This window comes from Cynara cardunculus (genome assembly GCF_001531365.2).
Source record: "Cynara cardunculus var. scolymus isolate 2C chromosome LG 11, CcrdV1, whole genome shotgun sequence".
Taxonomy (NCBI): domain Eukaryota; kingdom Viridiplantae; phylum Streptophyta; class Magnoliopsida; order Asterales; family Asteraceae; genus Cynara; species Cynara cardunculus.
Genome location: NC_037538.1, coordinates 13,383,388 through 13,403,671, shown reverse-complemented (window position 1 = coordinate 13,403,671; position 20,284 = coordinate 13,383,388). Strand labels below are relative to the sequence as shown.

Sequence of the window (20,284 nt, the reverse complement as noted above, 5' to 3'; positions counted from 1 at the left end):
TGTCAAACAATCATTAAATTTGCGTTAGTTCCTGTTTAATGTAACAATTAATGTGACAAACTTTTAAATTTTTTTATATAATGTAACGAACTCTATTTATGACAGTTGCTGAATGGTTTGGTGCAGAATGATTAACTGGTCAGAATGATGAAAATACTTTCATGATATAGTGCAAAATGAAATATAATTGTTCCGTAATTGTTTACAATTGAATTAAGGTGCCGAATGGTTAAGGGAAACTCATGATACAAAATCATTCAGAGGGTTTTAGATCCATTAAGATGCAAACATTTTTTTTTTTTTGCTAAACAAGATTCACCTCTTAACGATTCAGAAGTTACCTTTTAATGAAACCATTTAAAGGTAAACAAGTAGCCCCTGAATAACAAAATCATTCTTGTGATTTGTTGGAACTCTGTTTTTTGCAAATCTACCGTTGCGGTTTGCATACGACGTTCATCGCTGCCCCGAATGACTGCTATATTTCAACCTTCAAGCAATGCCATGTGCCCCTCACATGAGAGCATGTTGATCATTTTGTCTCTCTCTTTTTCTTGATATTTTTTGGTTTGTAAAATTGGAATGGATCTGAAAGGATTTGGAATTGAATTCCATTCCAATCTCATGTTTGGTTTAAAGGATTTCATGGATTTAAAATCCCACAAACATGAGATTTTGAAATCTGATGAGGGTAGTTGGTATTTCATGGGATTTTGTATATAATAATGTTTTAAAATATGTTAAAAGCATTTATTTTTATAATTATTTTATAATTTGTTTTTATAACTAATAAAATTCAATTACATTCCAAATCCTACAAACCAAATGCACCAAAGATTTCAAATCATTTTAAATCTTTCTATGAAATCCAGATCTCTCAAAATCAAATCAAATGCCTCCTAAGGTCCGGTTTGGCTTACATGATTGAATTGAATTTGAAATTGAATTCCATTTCAATCTCATGTTTGATTTGAATGATTTCTGGGATTTGGAATCCCATGGTTGTGGTTGATATTTCATGGAATTTCGTAGGATTTTTATGTAATAATGTTTTAAAATATGTTAAAATTATTTATTTTGTAATAATCAATTAATAAAAGGGTAATTTAATTATTTTTATAATTTTTTAATAAATTACTTCTAAAGAATTCAATCCAAATTTTACAAACCAAACACACCAAAGATTCCAAATCCAAATTCCCTTCAATGTAAAATCCTTCCATGAAATTCAGTACTAGAAAATAGAGTATCAACAACGGTTATTAGCGACGGAAAAAAATTGTGGTTAATCAGTGAGAAATTTGCGAGGGATAGGCTAAAAATGCTATCCCTCGCTCATCAGTGACGGAGCTGGTTTTTGGTCTTTCCCTCGCCAATAGCTGATTAGCGACGGATTGGCCAAAAACCAATTCTCTCACGAATTCCTCGCCGATGAGCAATGGATTAGCGACGGACACGTGACATCTGTTGCTCATCAGTGAGAGATTTTACGGGATTAGCTATTTTTTTTCCTCATTTTTTATGAGTTATATGTACACATATGTATGTATATATGTCATATATATATATATATATGTGTGTGTGTGTGTGCGCGTATGTGTTATATGTATATATGATATGTATATATGCGTGATGGTCGCTAACCGCGATAATTAGATCTATGCTTATAGGCAGGTGTTATATAAATAAATATAGAAATTATGTAATTTTAAAATTATTTATTTTTAAATTACTAAAAAAGTGACGGATTAAAATATCCTGGACCCTTGCAAACCCATCGCTAAAAGCCTCCATCGCTAATCCGTCGCTGAAATTTTTCTGTCGCAAATTTGTCGGTAAAGTATTCTATAGCTAACATCGCAAAAACACCTATCACTGATAGCATTACCTATGAGCTTTTGACCGACGGACTATCAGCGACAGATTTGCGACGAATTTCATCGCTGATTCCTCAATTTTTGTAGTGATCTATATCCCTCAAAATCATTCCATCAAACTAAACATCTAACCCAAATTCGTCTTCAAACATGTAAAAGCGGAAACATTCAAGAACAATAAGAAAGCATTTAAAATATCCAGCCGACATTCAAGTACCTAAAAACGTCTATAAGCCAAAATACAAGTTGCGTAAATTCAAATCCAAATACAATGAACATATAAATCCATTTGAAAATTTTAAAATACAAAACGTATGTGTTCTAAATCAAAATATGATTGTTTCAAAAACTCTAACCGGAAGCTAGGGTGCACAAAAACGCGACCAACTAGGGTGGTGCATGATTGATTTGAGTCTGACTCCAAAGGTCAAAAGTACATGAAGATCACAGGTTCAAATCCAAAGAGGAATAAAAATCCTCTTGTGGCTACGGAGGTTCAAATGCGGTGACTCCGAGCTACCTGCAAAGTAGGTGATTGCCTTGAGATTAGTCGGCTCGCATAGGGGTTGGATATCCAGGTTAATAAAAAAAAGCTAGGGTGCACAAAAACGCGACCAACTAGGCCAACCTAATCCAAAATGACCCAAGTCAACTCAACAAACCCGAGGTCACTCGACACCTAATCGATTTGTAAATTAACAGACCGTAAGTATTGAGTTGAAATTGGGTTAAGGTCATTTAAACCCAACCGATACTCTTTTATGCCTTTAATTTAATATGATTGTTAAATCTTTAATTAATATATGTATTTCATTGGCTAGATGTTGACGAAATTGTAGATTTACAAAATATATTTTGTTAGTAGGAATATAAGCCGAAACATCTCCCGACTGGGTGTCGAGGTATTTCGAATTGTTTGCTGACACGGACAAAGCCAGGGAAAACATCTGAAATTTTTCCATCCCTTAGATAGATAGAAAGAACAACTCTGGCTGAATATTTTATGTACTGTGTTGCTCTTAAATATATATTATTCGTAGTCGTTTTTATATATACAGGTCTGGTGAAAAACCATTGAAAACAGACCGTGGTTTTCACCAGACCGTATGGTGTTAGTTTGTAGATTATTTTAAAGGGAATGGTTATTGAATTAGGAAACCATTACGGAAATTGGTAGGTTCATGGGACTTGCATATGTAAATACTTACCGGGTAATTTTCTCATCGGATGAACATGACAAGGGCCAAAAATCTTATCCGGTAAGAGCGATGAGAAGGATGAAGAGTCTTATCCGATAAGTGAAAGTGACGACTCTTACTTGGGTAAAACATTTACCAGGTAAATTGTTGTATATGATACATTTTAATGTACTATAATCTTACCCAATAAAATAAATCATAGTGGTAACTCTTAACACTAAATACTTATCGAGTAAGCATTAAAGTAGAGTATTTTAGTTAGGGGTATTAAATGTATAAAAGTAAAACTACAAGGACTAGAAAAGGTTTTATTCTTCTTGTATTCATTAGATCAATCCTTCTTTTTCACAATTTACAAAGCTAAGTGGATGAGCCATGGAAACCGTCCTCTCTCCCTCACATTCTCGCGCCATATCCAACCATCCCAACCTTTCCTTCTTCAGGTTCTCTCTCTCTCTCTCTCTCTCTCTCTCTCTATATATATATATATATATATATATGTTATCTCATTGGGTCTTGTATGTATAACGAGTGCGTGTGTTTGTATTCTTCAGGGACCAAGCTAAGATAAGTTCATCAAACCAAAAAATATGTAAATCTAGCAAGAAATTTGTATCTTCTTCTTGTGAATTTTCAGAACCCACCTCCCAAAATGGGTTTTGCAGAAGGGATATTATTCTACTTGGATTTACTGCTTCAGTTGCTACAGTCTTCCCTGTTGAAGGTAAATACCCATTAAAATTCACTCGTTTCATCTTCTGCATAATTTTTACCCTTCTCAAACTCGGATTTGTTAGGAGTTTTTGAAAAGATAGTCTCATTTGACATTTTAGTGTCTAATGAATTATTTTCTAACCTCCAGATTGACACGAATCATATTCCTAGTAGAATTGCTAGTTGTCCTAGTTTGGTTTTGAATTTAAAATAAATTAGTTCCAAGCTCTGCTAGTTGTCCTAAGTTGAAGCAGGGTGAAGACCCAGTACATTTTGTGTCTAACTTACAAGCAGAATTCAACATTCTCATGCTTATGGTTGAAGAATTGGAGATATAATGTATTTGAACCCCAAATCCTATACTTGGTTGGGATCTTTTAATTGCTTCATTGAGATCATGCTTCGTCTCTTGTCAACTTTTATCCTTCTTTTTAAGTGATATCTTTTGCTTTTGATGACCTTGATATGTTACAAGGATTCATTACTGTTTATGTTATTGGGATAGTAGAAACCTACTAAATTCATGCTAAGAATAGAGTCCATATTTGACTTTTATGTGTCTAACTGGCTACCTTTTAACTTTGAAATTTAATAACAGTTGTTGGTGTAGGAATTCATGTAAACATGAAAGTATGAAAACTTGATGGTTTTACTTGAATTCCTTGAGAAATATGGAGACATTAGGGTAGAACTCCTTTGCTGGTTGTACCGAAGGTAGTGGCAAATAGGATAACATATTCCTGTTGTACCCTTTTCAGATTTCTGAGTGGGTACCTGTTGGGCTATCTTTTCTGCAATGTGTTTACACATGCTTCTCTGCATAATTCTTTCTCTATGTATGCTCTGATACTTTCGATCAAATTTGCAGTCCTTAACTATTTATAGTGATGTTATTATATACAAAATAAGTGTTCTCAACAACGATAAACTGTCACTAACAGTCACAAACTACCAAATTTGGTCACATGGCCCATGAACAATTGGGTTCAGGTTTGGGCACTCACCATTGGTGAATTTGGATTCCATGATGTGAACAATAGTTGGTTAAAAAGGGTTGCTATGGTTTGTCTTAGGATCATCTTTCATAAGTTACTTGTACTTTTCAGGATCGGGTGCTGATGAAGAGTTAAAAATGGCTCCAATAGTTGATGATCTAAATGCTTATTCATATCTGATTCCTTTGGAAATGCCTTCCAAGAAATTTTTCTTTAAATGGTTAGCATCTCATCTTTATGAACTGAATGCTTACTTCTGTTCCCACACCTTATCAGGATCTTGTGACTGAAATCAAACTAAAACACGTCGCTTCTAAGCATCTACTTCTTCCATCCCATGAAAATTGCAACGCATGCTAAACTTTGTATTTTCCCATTATCATTGTTACAAATAAACTGATAGTATTGACTTGAGTCCATAAACCAAACCAAACAAACCCAGTATATCCCATCCGGAAGTAGGCTTTTTTTTGGGGGGGGGGGGGAGATGTACGTAGACCTCATGATTTTGGTCCATAAGGTTCCTTTATTTTGTTTTCACTGATGGGAATTTAGGATATTTGACAAATAGTCAAACAATCTCCTTGGACTATGCAAAGTTAAACGTTGCAATTTCTATGGGTGAAAGGAGAACATCCTACTTGATATTCCATTCGACTTGGTACATAATTCAAGTAAAATGGTTGACTATTCATCATATGTTTACAACACTGTTTACATAGATAACTTTGTAATTAGCAAATAGGTAAATTTGGTCCCCACGATTTTAGCCTAGCAGGTAAGGAGGTGGCATCATTGTAGAATGAGTGCAAGAGTTGGGTTTGACTCCTGGCACCAACCACATCCCCCTGGGACACGTGATTTACCTCCCCGTGATGGTTGTGGGAGTGGTACAGTGGGGTGCTACAGAGGGTGGCGTCATACCCTTTTTGCAGAACTTGATAAATTTGACTTTGAATATTTCTAGAAACAGATATCTTGCAATTTCACTAGACGTCCCAAAGAGGTGAATGTCCACGGAACGGAGGGAGTATATGATATGCACAAAGTTAATGCTGCATTATTTGATTCTTTTTGAGGTGTATTTATCTAATGGTTTTCATCTATCTGAAGGGTGGAGTCGAGAAAACCCGAACGCTATTCATCTGCAGCACCTCTGTCTCGTAAGTTGGCAGCTTGCTTTCTTCTGAGACGGAAAGTTATATATGTGTGTGTGTGTGTGTTGTGTATGATTCTAAAGGACTTGAAGTTATGTACTCAAACTCATGAAGAAGTATCTCCAATCATATACAGCTAATGCACGGCTACGGATTGTGTCTGAACGTGTTGATTTTATTGACAACCTCATTCTTTCTATTACGGTACTGGCGACCAACTTCACTCTCAGAATGCTAAGGAATTCTTCTACTGAATTTCCTTCTTACCGATTTCTTTTGCATCATGCATTCAGATAGGTCCCCCCAATCCAATATTCTTAAAGTCAGAAGATAAGACTACATGGGAAGCGAAGGACGTTGCTGATTCTGTGTTATCTGACAAGTCTGCTTTGGTAATTTACTAATTTTCTATATATATTTTAAGAAACATATCATGGATGTTCTTAGCTATTCTGCATATATGTTACCGTACTTTCTGCTTGTTGGAGTTCCCACATCAGCCAGACACGAGCATCAAACTTGTATATATGTAGTAACCTTCCCTCTCTACAAGTTATCTTTAGAGAGAAATTCAAAGGATTCCACTTATCCTCAGATAGTATCAGAGTCCGAGTCTAGCACCATCTAGGACTTGACATACTCTTTCGTTCTTGGAGGAACCGTCAAGCCTCAATTTGAGGGGGCATGTTGGAGTCGCACATCGGTTAGACGCAAACCATCAAACTTGTATTTGTGTGTGTGCGTGTATAAAGAACCTCCTCCTCTTTATAAGGGTGTTTTAGAGAGAGATTCAAAAGGGATTCCACATTCTCACACTGCTGAAATACATTTGCTTTTTATATGTAACTTAATTCGAAACCTTCTACACACTTCCTCCCTTCCATAGAAGCATTCTGGCTAAGAACCTTCCTCTATAAACTTGTCGAAATTGTAAATGTGTTTTCAGCCACTTTTATAGAGAAAAGATTCAAGACTCAACAATTCAAATACTTTCGTGATAATCGTGGTTTAATTTTGTACAGCGAGTTACCTCAAGTCAACGCATGGCAGAAAGTTCAGTTCTTGATGCTCACACTTCGGAAGTGAGTTCTCAAAGCCTCCATCATGTGCTAACTTAATTTCGTAATTGAAGAGCTACGCTAGTTTGTGTTTATACCTCTATCTGCTCACATTCAACTCTTCTTTTTGTATATTAGATCGATGGTGAACCATATTGGTACTATGAATACCTAGTTCGCAAGTCACCTACAAAAACTGTATGTTTCTCATGTTTACTTAAAAACTTGTGCTCTAGCTTGAAAATATACTAAATAGTGTTCATTAATGTCGAAAAATGCAGGTGCAAGACTCGAATATCTTTCGGCATTATGTCGCTGCATCTGTCGAACGTGATGGTGCAATCCTGTTCTTTTTTCTTTTAGCCAACGAGCCTCTTGTTAATCCAAGGGATAATCTTGGAGTAACTAAGGTTACTCTTTTTGACCGGAAGGTCAAATAGCCTCTTTGCAAAGAGCAATCAACTTATCAGACCATCATACTTGTTTTTTCTTTTTTAGAAATGAACCATTGTTTTTTCAAAAAGAAAAAATAACATTATATTCTGCGCACATCCCACCCCCTAGACCCTACTTTCGAGTGGGATATACTGGGTTTGGTTTGGTTTGGTTTACCCATTATGCAAACTTTGAGTGAGAAGTTACATATAGAGACTTCCCTCCCCAACCTTGAGAAAGATGAGGGGTTCCTTGTTACACAAGAATCCCCCTTCCTACACTTTTTAACACATTGAAGTACTTGTTTGTAGGATTTTTGTACACTTTGAATGCTTCGACACTCAACAAGCAATGGGACATGGTAATTCTCTCTCCCTACCCCACCTTTACCCCTTATATATGAGTATATCTATTGATTGTAAATGTGTTTCGTTATAGTCTCTGTGATTGAGCATGTGGTTAGTAATAAGAATCGCTTAGGTCGTTAGCTGGCAGAGTGTTGTTCTTTACCGGACACTCCTACATATTTATATAAGGTTATTAGGTCTTCTCGGAAATAGGCAAACGACCTTTTTGTCTTTACCCCCATACTCCACTTCCAGTTGGGATATATTGGGTATGTTTGGCTTGATTGGGGGAGGAGAGTACGCAATGGCTAGCAAAGCACTTTAACGTAATTCTTATGACCTCCAACATGCTCGGAGAGTAAAGACTTGGTGTGGTGGTGCCGTTATGCAGAAGTGGTCGATGTATTAAGCTACTGAACGATTGATTGAGGTTAAGGCAAGAAATGGAGGTGACAAATAACCAATTTGGCTTCACTCCATGGAGGTTGACAATGGAGGCAATCCACCTCATTAGATGCCTTGTGGAATAGTATGGAGAATGCAGTAAGGATCTACACGGTTTTTATAGACCTAGAATTATGATAGCATACTCCGAGACATGATTTGGAGGAGCATGGAGGTATGTCTGTACGATCCAAGATATGTACGAAGGAACAATGATCTCCATCAAGACCCCAGTTGGTGAGACAGAGTAATTGTCGGTGGAGATAGGCCTGCACCAGTGTTCAACACTAAGCTCATTCCTCTTTACCGTGATTTTGGATGAAATTTCGTAAGGCAGAGCGTTTGTCCCATGGTGTATGTTATTTGCGGACGACATAGTATCGGTAGCGAAAGCTAAAAGAGAGGTGAATGATAGGTTGGGGAGGTCGGCATTGGAGGCACAAGACTTGCACATTCGTCGGTCCAAGACCGAGTACATTTGGTGCAATTATAGTAGGGAGTGTAATGGAGATGGGGTACAAATCAGCATAGGGGTCAAAAGGACCACATTAAGAAATTCAGGCTCTATGATTCAGAATGAGGGTGAGGTCGATGAACACACTCATCGCATAAAGGCAGGTTGGTCGATGAATATGCTCTAGGGTAGCAGAATGTGTATAAGGAGTCGTGGTTAACGGGGGCGGGGGTAGGGGGCAGAGAGGTAGTTGGGATGGGTTAGAAAGCAAAAAGGTTAGGTATCGTTGTGCTAGGAAGGGCGGGTACGTACCAGAGTCTTAGATTGAGGCAGAGTTAGATAGTCAGCAGCTACTTCGTCCTTAGCTAGTTAAGTGGTTTAGTACCTTCTCGTATGCACTTTATAGTTCGTATGTGCTTTAGCTCTCTTCCTTGCTCGTTACCTTTTCTTCGACTATCCTTACCTGCTTTTCTTCCATTCATGTTTGATCTCTCCGCTCTATTTCAAACTTTTTTCTAACTTTTAGAACCAAATGAATCTCACAAAATCACGTTTCAAAAACATTTTACAAGCCGGGGCCTTTACAGAAACAACCGCTCTAGCCCTTGGGATAGAGATAACGTCTGTACACATCTTACCCTTTAAATTTCAGTGTACAAGTGTGTAAAACAGACGGGCTTGTATTCGAAAAACCGATTGTGATCTAACTTGGTGTTTGTTATTTGTTTGAAACAGATGGGGCCGGTGCTCGAAAAAACCGTGGCTTCTTTTAGGCTTCTCCCTCCTACTGAAAACTATGTTCCACCATACAAGGATCCATGGAGATTCTGGTGATCGATTTCTGATCATTTCTTTGTGAAATTTTGGTTGGTTAATTACTAGGATTGCGGAATTGCGATTCCGTAGCTAGCGTTTAGCTCGTGAATTCACTTCCATTTTTCGAATGATAATCTTGTAAATGTTTGGGTGCATCCGGCTCAAAAAATGACCTGGGTGAGCCTAGTTTTTTTTAGGGGACTTGAGAATGAGTGTTAACGAGTGGAGTTGAGTCGAGTCGAGTCGAATAGCTGATTGTTCGGGTTACGCTCGAGAAAACAATATGAGGTTCGAGTTCGACTTGAGTATGAATTGTTTTTTTTTTCAAAATAGTGCTCGAGCTTGATGCTCACAATTTTGAACTCAACTTTATGACATAAAATTAGGTTCATAAGCTCATTTATGGGCTTGAACTCGAGATCTATGAACTTATTTAGTAGATTGAGCTCGATATTTTAATTGTATTTTTATAAATATATGAATGTTTTTTGTTCAAAAAAATGTATTATCGTATGGCGTAGCTCAACTCGACTCGTTAAGTTAGACGAACTTTATCTTGTTTTGAAAATAGAAATGAGCTTGAGCAACTCGTTAAATGCTCGAAAAATTTGAGCCAGATTTGCCTCGACCTCAAATGCCAAGGTCGTCGGTGTCTTGTGCGTTTAGTATGCAGACAGGATATGACGGAACAGTACAGAACAGGACAGGACAGTTGTTCAGCGTTTAGTAAGACATGACAGGACTGAACAAAACTGGTTAAAATGACTAATTTACCCCCCAATAAGCTGTTTAGTGTTTTTTTCACTAAATAATCAATACAAATGTTAACAAATACAATGTGCAAAGTATAACTTACATCAAACTACTACTAGCAAAAATACATTTGCAAAAATACATGATTTCATAATCAACTAATGATATATGAAAAAGGGTAAATATAATATAAGCATCAAGAATTCATTATCGAAGCAAATCTATATGCATTCAATACTAAGAAGAAGAAACTACTACTACCAAGCGTATAATCAATTAAAATGGATTAAATATCAAATAGTAAATAAAATTTAAGCATCAAGAAAACAATTTGACTAGTGATCCAATATAGTATCATCACATTCACAAAACTTGGTTTCCAGAAAACAAAAGAATTCACATATCACCTACAATCACTTCTGTAAGATCAAAATCGAATATTTACTACTCTGATTAAGGGAAAACATACAAAACTCATCGAAAATAACAAATTGCAGGCGTGAATCTTACGTAATACGTTTGACGGTGATAAAATCAAGAAAACAATTTATGTAATTTATTAAATTATAATAGAATAATTATTTTTTATAACAAAAATATATCATTTGAAGTTTTCGTCAAAACAATTAAAATGACACCAAATAAAAAGTTTACATGGTTTTCTATTTTTATTTTTATCTCTTTTCTACATTATTTTTTATTATTAATATATAATAAATTACATAAATTAATAAAAATATAGAAACCGTATAAAAATAATATTTTGAGAACAGTAAAATGAAAGTTTAAGAAACATAAAATACAATAAATAAAATTTAAAGAATGAATAAAATGTAAAAGAGAGACCTATTTGATGTTTTAGAAGAGAATTAAGTTTTATTTTGAGGTTATATTGGTAAAATATAAGTCTGTTTCATCTTGTTCCACTCTGTTCCATGGGGTAGGGGTGGAACAGACATGTTCCACTTTGTTCCACTCTGTTCATGTCTGTTTCACATAAAATTCATGTCAAATATGAGACAGGGATCCCTGTCCTGTTTTGTTCTGTCCCTATCCAATGTACCAAACGCATCCTATAAGGCCATTGGTGTCTTCTTTAGGTCCATTTGTTGTATGAACGAAGAGATGACCAAAAATGGTCCCAGGTTGGACCCAGCCTAAATCGGTCCCGATCCTAATTTGTCTTTTCATAACCGGTCCCGGTCCTAACCAAAATACCAAGGCCTAGTCTTCATGCTTTATAACCAGTCCCTAGAACCGTACCTGGTTGGGTCTAAATCGGTCTCAACTTTTTTCCTCCCAAAAATCAATTTTGAACGTAAAAAATATATTATTTGAAGATTTTTTTTGACAAATCTTATATTTTTGTATATAATGTTTATTATTTGTTTTCTTTATTATTGATAAAATTTCTCTTTGTTAAAACCTTATGAGATCCCATATCAAATTTCACCCTCTAAATTATCCTTCAAAAGGCCAAAGGCCAAAATCCCCAATTTCTTTATTTGATTTTCTTTTGCGGCCGTCACCAGTAATTCGTAACGTTTTTTTCGTAGGGATCGTTTATCAAACGTTTATTGGGTAAGCTCTTACCCGCATGATCACCATTCTCACTTGCCTTATGGAGTAACATTCCTTGCCATCAAAATGGATAACCCGGCAAACATTTATAACCCGGTAAGCACTTACCGAGTAAGAGTCATCACTCTCACTTACTGGGTTAGACTCTAGATTATTGTCTTCCCTCTTACCGGGTAAGACTTTCGGTCCTTGTTATGTTCACCGATAAGGTAATATAGCCGGTAAGCACTTGCCAAAGTAAGTATTTAGTAAACGGTCCCTTAAATTCTTTCATTTTCAAGGTACAAATTTCAATCTATTAAGTAAATATCTTTCTATTAACTTTGTTTGATTGTTTGATGTACTTCTAGGAAATGTTGATTATGAAAATATGGTTAGATGATTTTGCTTTTATAATGTTAAAAGATTTATGTTCAGAAAATAGTAATGTTTAATTGTTTGTTTGTTTTTGGAAAAATAGTAACTTCTGATTGTTTGTTTTCTTTTGAAAAATAATAATGTCAATTTATTACTGTAAAAAATAAATAAACTATTTTGTGTTATATAAAATTTATATAATTAAATGTGGAACCCATTAAAAATATTTTTTATATTATTTTTGGTCAAAATAAGAGGGATCGCCCCCGGGTCATGGGGAGATCCGGATGGTCGTTTTGGCAATTTTGCTAAAAAGTGGTTATTTTGTTAATATATCAGGTATATTTTGGTCATTTTAGTGATTTTCCCTAAAATTAACCATATAAAGATCAGTTTGATTTTTATTTGAATCTTGTTTATAATAATTTTATAATTTTGCGTATATTCTAATATAAAATAATTTATTTATGAATTTAAATAATAGAAAATTCAACAAATAACTCAAGAAAATATTCCACATTTAGGTTTTTATATAGGGCCTCTAAAATGTAAGGACCGGTTTTGTCGGATGGAGCTGTGAAATTTCCTAAAAATCATAACCGGTTGAGGATCATCAGGACTGGTCAAGCGGGGCTCATTTGGCCATTTCTATATGGACGGAACGGAATTGGACGAAAGAAAACGAGGCAGACAGGTGAAGGATTTTAGGATTTCAATTTGACATTTATGGTTTAGTAATTTATCTGTTTTGTCTTACTCAAGGGCAGACCTACAAAGAGGCATGGAACACCACTTCATGGTTTGGTCATATTGTAAAAAAATTGTGAAGTAAAGAGTGTTATTGTATTGTTTCGTCGGGTACCTTTATATTTTTTTTAAAACTAAATTAATGGTATAACTTAATGCTTTGAAAAGGTAGAGATGGTTAACATTGTTGCCAATAAAAACTTTTTCCATATATCCTTTCTTATTCTTAAGTTTGTTCTTAAATTTAAGATAAAAGACAACAATCTCAAGTCTTGCTTTTGTCAAATTTCTTTAAGTTCATCTGCTTTTGTGTTTTAAAAAAAAAACTAACATGGGTTCAAATCATTTTGGCCATTAAGCCAAAATGATTATACGAAGTAAGCCAGGAGCCTTCACTTGTACCCATTAAGTCATCTCAAACAAATTAATAATAGAAAAAACCCCATAAATAATCAAACCATGTCTCTTTCCTTCAAACCATTGGTCTTCCGCCTCTAGACTAACAAATTTATCCTAACAGACAACCTAAACGATACAGGAAAAAAAAGTAAACAGCCCCTTAGTTAAAATGCCGTTAGCCTTACATGACTTTTTAAACATTGTATTCTTAGTAAAACGACATTTTATTGAGATTAATATAGTGCATGCAGATCATATTACAAAGCATGAAAGAAAGAAAAAAAAAAGCTACTTGAGTTCAACGGTCCAACCCATTTTGTCGTCTACGAGACCCATCTGCAGCCTCGTCAATTCGGAGTAGAGTCTTTGCGACACAACTCCTACACCACCACTTCCGTAAGTCACCCTGCACACACACACACACACACACACACATCAACCACCCTCTGAATCATCAACATTTACATCGAATAATTACGTTATAATAAACAGAATAGAGTAGATGTTTCTATGCCCCAGCTTGAGAAAACAAACTTGTCTACAATGGTTGAATTCAAGTCTCACCCTGTTCTTCATTTGATAATACTTTGGTATTTGTAGGTTGCAGGTTCATTTAGATTTCTTTAAAGCACAGATGTAGTTTTCCAGTCAAGATAAAAGAGCTAAGGGTATAAAGTTATGTTGATTTATGTTCGACTTTTACTCGATTGTATGAAACGAATAAACCAGGCAAGATATAAAACGGAAAACCGTATAACAAAGGCTTTACCTTTTGCCAAGATAAGTTATGCTACCCACAGGAGAGACAACCACGGCAGTTCCGGTGCAAAAAACTTCGTCAGCCTCAAGCAACTCGTCCACTGTTACTGGTTTTTCAAAAACCTGTATATAGGCAAAAGTGTTGGGGTCAGGGGGATGATTAAATCATTCTAAGATGTTTGCTCATACTGAATACGAATCACAATGTTGGTGCCCAGTAGCCACCCCTTGTATGTGTGTTTGTGTATGACAATACAAGGGAGAGAGAAAAAGGATGGTTATTTACTTAAATGGCCTTAAACGAGTCTTCAATTAGGAGCACGATATTTAAAAAGAAATTAACTCAAGAACCTTCAAATGAATTGTTTCTAGTGTTAATCACTTTGTCCTCATAAAATCTTGAAATAGAGAACACTAGAAAAGGGACTGCCATAGAAGGTCATTTAACAAAAAGCCAAGAAAATGGTATATTTTAGGGGTCATTTAGGTAATTTAACCTTAAACTATCTAGTTGGGCTCAGTTTAGGTGTTAAGACTTCTTCAAGACATACAAGGATCTAGATACAAATCCACACTTGCCTATTGCTTAGTGAATTGCAGGCAATAAAACTTGCAAACCCTCATGGGCATTTCAGCTGGTCTAAAAAAAGGTGTCCTTTTTAACAAAATGCTAATATAGATAAGAAATAATTGATAACATTGATATTGGTCCAGAAAATTGCGTTATTTTGTTATTAGTCAAGGGCATTACGTTTGAGATGGATGCAATTCTGTTAAATCAGATAAACCTACACATATGGTATTGGGAGAGTGGGTTTCTTGAGGATAGTAATTGATATCTCCTTTTTCAACTCTAAACAACACATAAAATGGGAGCGAACAATCAAGTACCTGGAATCCTTGATCACGAGCCATGTCAATTATACTCTTTCGCGTGATACCTGGAAGGATGGTCCCTTCTATCTCAGGAGTGGATATAGTGTTTCCCTATATCACATTTATAAAAACAATATTAGGTATATGAAACATATTGACTTTACAGATAAGAATGAAGACCATGAGAGATAAGATCATGGTCACCTAGAAAAAAAGAAAAAAGAATATAAAAAAGGTGAGATAAGATGATGGGCATTTCTTTGATATACCTTTACGACAAAAATATTACAAGAGGAGACCTCTTCCAATAACTTCTTGTTCACACTATTGAGATATAAAACATCAGAAAAGCCTTTGGCTTTTGCCGCACCTTGTGCCTTCAGAACCTACAAGATACGAATAAAATGCCAAACTTCATTTTTGTACAATAGGAGGCCTCTTCTACAAACACCTCATAATGTTTTGAGCAGAAAGATGCGCTCCAGTTACATACTTGATTTGTAGCTTAATCTGTGAAAGAGGTACTGTTAATTCCTTGTCAGATACTAAGAAATTGATAGAATTTTAGACTAAGTTATGTTACTAAGCCACAGAAGACATAGCCGATAAAAGTTAAACTAGCGATCACGGATCATTAATGTACAAATGACAAGATACATAGGTAGTATTAAGGCTCTCCCAATGCAAAGCCTAGGATGGGTTTGATACTTAATATACAACAAAACAACCTTACCATTGCACTAAAAATTATTGGCATTAGTGCTTAGAAAGAATAAATGGAGATTTTAAATTGAAAATCAAGAAACTAGCACTGATGGACATGCTTACCGCGGCATAGTTTCCTATGGTCTTTACACCTCCAGTACCACCAGGGCATGCTCGATGCATATCAGTCTCAACTAGCAAGTTTATTGGTGACAACCCTTCCTGGCATCAGATATAAAGGGGTGAGAGAAAGAACACATTCACATCTGAATAGAGCATTCAAATAAATACAAACATCTTATGTAAAACTACACTCTATTTTTACGTGGAACTTGAATGACAAATCAAGAGCATACCATAGATGACCATGAAAAAAGATTTTGATGAACCTTTAGGAGGACCATCAGTATCACATAGAGCTAAATCTAACTTGCATGTAAATTAAGAACCTCCCATGGTAAATTTATATCATGGTATTTTTTTGTCAAGAAGTCTGACCTTCCAAAGCAACCTTTATGCAAATAGAAAACTGCATGATATCTGTAAGTGGGTGTGATCGGTCATTTCAGAAGGCAACATTCACTTTAGATAAGTATTCCCTCCTTGGGATGAAACCATCATGACAATAGTATAGAACTACAATGGTTGTCTACATGATACAAGAACATTTTGGTGAGAAACAATCACTTGTAAACCAATATGGATAGGTTAATAATACGAAGGCCTTGAATCCATGAATAAACCATCCTCAAGCATTACGCTATTTGTCTATACAATATCAGAAGAGGGATTTGTGATTATTACGACCTATCATATGCGAAATTCGTTAAAGGCTAATTGAAATATTTCATCTTTGAATCATCAGAGGGTTAAATTGAATATAGAATCAAACGATATATTAATATCAAGTGTGATGTGGGTATGAACTCATAAGAATCATTATGGTATCTAATCATAACATATATACATCAATTTTTTTTCATATGAAGTATATATTCCCTATCACACCAAAATTAACTAGGGTTGAATTTATTCAAATATAATGATACACAGTGTATCATAAGAATTTAACACTGAATGTCAAGAGCACAATTGATGAGAACAATATATGACAATGCAAAATTGTTAAGGGAAAAAGACCCTTATGCCAGGTGGAACATACGAAAAAATGACAATGCGCAGTTGCAAGCAAAATTACTGACGGAATTCAGACCATCAATTAGACTGCAATGTACGTTCTCTAGTTACTGGAGTGTATATTGAAATGAAAACAAATAGGCAAGCATAGAGGATATAAACAACATACCTTGAAATAGTTACCAACAGGAGAAACATAAATCAGAAAAGTATACTCCGGAGCTGGTCCAAGACCAAGTATACTTCCAGTCCCCATAAGCAGTGGCCTTATATACAGCGAGCCTTTGCCAGGAGGGGGTATCTAAAACAAGGCACCAAAAAGTCAAGGATCTCAATGAAGTCATAGACACAATATCTATCAGGATCTGTTTGAAGTTTTTGTAAATCAAAAACTTTGCATTACCCATCTTTCATTTGCCAATACAGTAGCCTTCACAGCTTGCAGGAACTGGTCAACGGAAGGAGAAGGCATACACATACGCTCTGCCCCCATCATCATCCTTGTAGCATTTTCCTTGGGACGAAACAGTAAAATATTACCATCTTCCCTCCTATATGCTTTTAGACCTTCAAACAGTCCCTGCGGAATTACGAAAGGGAAACCATAATTTAGTTATAACAGTAGTAGACCACGTTAAATTTAAAAAACCAAGGCAAGTAGTCTCTTTTGTTCATGTGAAACAGTGACAGAATTAACAGAACATATAAGATCATTTTGCTACAAGATCTCAAGAACTATTTATAAAAACTCTCTTGGAGCTCAACTAGATTTTCCAAAGTCCATTTTAAGCAATAATACTTGTAAAAATGATGATGAAACTGCAACCAGCTGCCCAAAATAAAATGATGAAAATTGCTAAACTTTTAGCATCCAACTCCAATTTGAAAAATAGCTGGAACGAAGGATAAATTTGCACTATTTAACGACATTAATGGTGCAAGGTGATAAAATTCTAAGTTCTAACATATTATGTAGAATATACGAAGACATGGTTTCTAGAAGGATATCTAGCAACAAATACTACTTATGGACAAACCTCCCAAAACACAAGCTTTTTTGTAGGTCAACCAAGGGCTTCCAACTTAAAAGTGAAACCAAATTCTACATTAAAATAGCAGAAATAATAGGAAGCGCACAATTACTAGAAAACATAATGTACTGCAACCACCATTTATAAAAGTCCCATGCTTCTTTAGATCTTCAAAAGCCTATATGAAGCAAATAACATGTTCATTATATACCCATATACATATCAGAGTTTCAAGAACAAACTTGGCCATAATTCAGGACTCCAGCAGATGGGTTGATCTCGATGTTCCCAAAAGGCACTAGTTCGCCGTTAGAGAAATTACCGCCTAGAGAACATTTCATGGTGTACATATAATCGGTGTGCACCAACCCAAATCCAAGGGCGTCCCAATCAATGTCAACTGCCTCACTTGGTACACTGCTGAGTTATAAAAAAAAGCACTAGTTATTATACAAGCTCACAAACGCTTTAAATTCAAACTATAGATATCTATTGTCGCTGCATCAAAAAACTGGGTGTGTGTATTTCTGTGTGTGTACACAGAAGATTAATTAGTATCAGAGAAAACTGAGCTTCAGCATTTTTTTGGGAAGGGCACCTGAGGGGAGAGTCCACTCGAACAGCTCGTGCATTGCTAATGCCGTAAGTGGTAGGAGCATTCTTCAAAGTAAAACGCAGCTGATTTTGAAGCTGCTTCCATAGCCATATAATCAAAAGAAAGTCCGAATCTCATTACAACAGAATACTTTCCCATTTCACAAAAACAGAAAACAGAGATACAATTCGAAATTCAAAAATCAGACGTCTTATTTTTCCAACACACAAATATTTGTGTGTGGTCATTTTTCATAACCACTACGAAACAACCAACAATCTAAACATTAGAAACTTTTAACGATAAATCGCTAAAAAAATTCAGATAACCGAAAAAACAACCACAAAATTACCTTGCTATTATGAGGAAGAAAAGAAAAATTAGTCGTCAGGTAGGGAGATCGGGAGAGAGAACCACCATTAGCACTTTCTCGACGAACACCACGACCAGCGGTGGTGGTGGTGGTGGCGGCGTTTGCGAGTACAGCGGCTCCGTCCATCAATATCTGGATTCTGTCCCTATTCAAGGTTGGAGGCCCACTATTAATTAGCTTGTTACTATAGCATCTCCAAGGGAGGTTTTTATAGCATCTCCAAGGGAGGTTGTTATTACAACCCATTTATTAAATTAATAACCTATATGATCTATTTTGTATGTATATGTATAGTATAAGTTATATATAGAGAGAGAAAGAGGGGAGTAAGTTATTATTTAATCATTTATATTTGTATATTTAATATAAATCAATTTCAACCATCCATTTAATTTGATAAATATATAATTTCATAAAAGTTTTGATTGTTTCATAATATAAAGTATTGATCATAATTAATGAACTTTATTTATCTTCCATATATATTCAAATTATAATAAATGAACACTTATTATTTTCATAAATATCTCAATTGATTGAGTTGCATTGGTTGTACAAATGGACATGGTTGCATTTGAAATGTACCATATATATATATATATATATATAGAGAGAGAGAGAGAGAGAGAGAATTGAGTTCATGTCAGACCAATCTATTTTTGTGAGACCCGTGAGACCACAAAATAATATTGAAACTTCACTACAATTCATTGTGAAGGTATAAAAAACAATGAACCTTTACAGCAAAAAACACGATGAAGATTTACTTTCACAACATTTTTATTGTAAGTCTCACATTGTCTCACAAAAACAGTTTGATCCCATATAATACAAAAGTCAATAAAATATATATAAAAAAACTAGTAAATTGTTATTTCACACCGACTTCAAAGTACGAACCAAAGTTCTTATACAATAACTCAAAAATGTGAGGTTTTTATAAGAACTTTCTATAATGAAGATGATTTTAAGATTCCGAGCATCCATACAATAGTATATACTATGAGCGTACTCGTGTAATGCAACGATATACATCGTGATTTTAATATTTCATTTTATTCTTTATCTCAGTCGATGTTATAATATGGCTTTATGTGATTTTGAGAAAGCGATAATATTTATTTTTAAATAAAATATATGTTTAAAGATATCATAAAAATTTGACAAAAATATATCGATATTAATATCAAATTAACTATTTGAAATTCCTCATTTTTTCTGTAATTTTTTAATTCAATTTTTTTATTTAATTTATGTACAATAACGATGTAATTTATATTTGGTTTAATAATATAATTTTTTTATAAAGATAATAATTATTTATTTTGTTGGAACTCGATAATTATTCTAATTATATTTTAGATTTTTTGTATTTTAAAATGAGATGTTCATTCTTTATTTGATTATGTTTATCCGCAGTTATTTATACGAATTCAAACATCGAGCTTTAATAAGTTGTACTTATGCATAATTAC

The 20,284-nt window shown here is 34.8% G+C and overlaps 2 protein-coding genes across 3 annotated transcripts; one reads left to right on the top strand and one right to left on the bottom strand.

The window, feature by feature from the left end:
- Positions 1-3,417: 3,417 nt before the first annotated feature.
- Positions 3,418-9,821, top strand: LOC112522154 (psbP domain-containing protein 5, chloroplastic). The gene is made up of 11 exons (XM_025131236.1): positions 3,418-3,519; positions 3,631-3,800; positions 4,897-5,005; positions 5,899-5,948; positions 6,079-6,146; positions 6,236-6,334; positions 6,965-7,024; positions 7,139-7,198; positions 7,282-7,336; positions 7,747-7,796; positions 9,416-9,821. The coding sequence occupies exons 1-11, from the start codon at positions 3,452-3,454 to the stop codon at positions 9,512-9,514; spliced, it is 888 nt and encodes a 295-aa protein (XP_024987004.1). The 5' UTR covers positions 3,418-3,451; the 3' UTR covers positions 9,515-9,821.
- A 3,660-nt stretch (positions 9,822-13,481) lies between these two features.
- LOC112521467 (branched-chain amino acid aminotransferase 2, chloroplastic-like) lies at positions 13,482-18,978 on the bottom strand. 2 transcript variants are annotated; one of them, XM_025130343.1, is made up of 10 exons: positions 18,789-18,978; positions 18,440-18,531; positions 18,084-18,261; positions 17,214-17,390; positions 16,980-17,111; positions 15,797-15,895; positions 15,238-15,354; positions 14,984-15,079; positions 14,103-14,215; positions 13,482-13,739 (listed from the first exon to the last, which is right to left on the bottom strand). In XM_025130343.1, the coding sequence occupies exons 1-10, from the start codon at positions 18,933-18,935 to the stop codon at positions 13,622-13,624; spliced, it is 1,269 nt and encodes a 422-aa protein (XP_024986111.1). In that variant the 5' UTR covers positions 18,936-18,978; the 3' UTR covers positions 13,482-13,621. The 2 variants fall into 2 exon arrangements, with proteins under 2 accessions (XP_024986111.1, XP_024986112.1); XM_025130344.1 differs by having other exon boundaries at positions 13,622-13,739; positions 18,084-18,258; positions 18,789-18,961.
- Positions 18,979-20,284: the final 1,306 nt, after the last annotated feature.

Coding starts and splice junctions, on each gene's coding strand:
- LOC112522154 (XM_025131236.1), top strand. CDS start 3,452: ATGGAAACCGTCCTCTCTCCCTCACATTCTCGCGCCATATCCAACCAT. Junction 5,949..6,078: donor ATCTGCAGCACCTCTGTCTC/GTAAGTTGGCAG, acceptor AATCATATACAG/CTAATGCACGGCTACGGATT. Junction 7,337..7,746: donor TGCATCTGTCGAACGTGATG/GTGCAATCCTGT, acceptor ACTTGTTTGTAG/GATTTTTGTACACTTTGAAT.
- LOC112521467 (XM_025130343.1), bottom strand. CDS start 18,935: ATGGACGGAGCCGCTGTACTCGCAAACGCCGCCACCACCACCACCACC. Junction 17,391..18,083: donor GAGTCCTGAATTATGGCCAA/GTTTGTTCTTGA, acceptor GTAATTCCGCAG/GGACTGTTTGAAGGTCTAAA. Junction 14,216..14,983: donor CTCGTGATCAAGGATTCCAG/GTACTTGATTGT, acceptor GCCTATATACAG/GTTTTTGAAAAACCAGTAAC.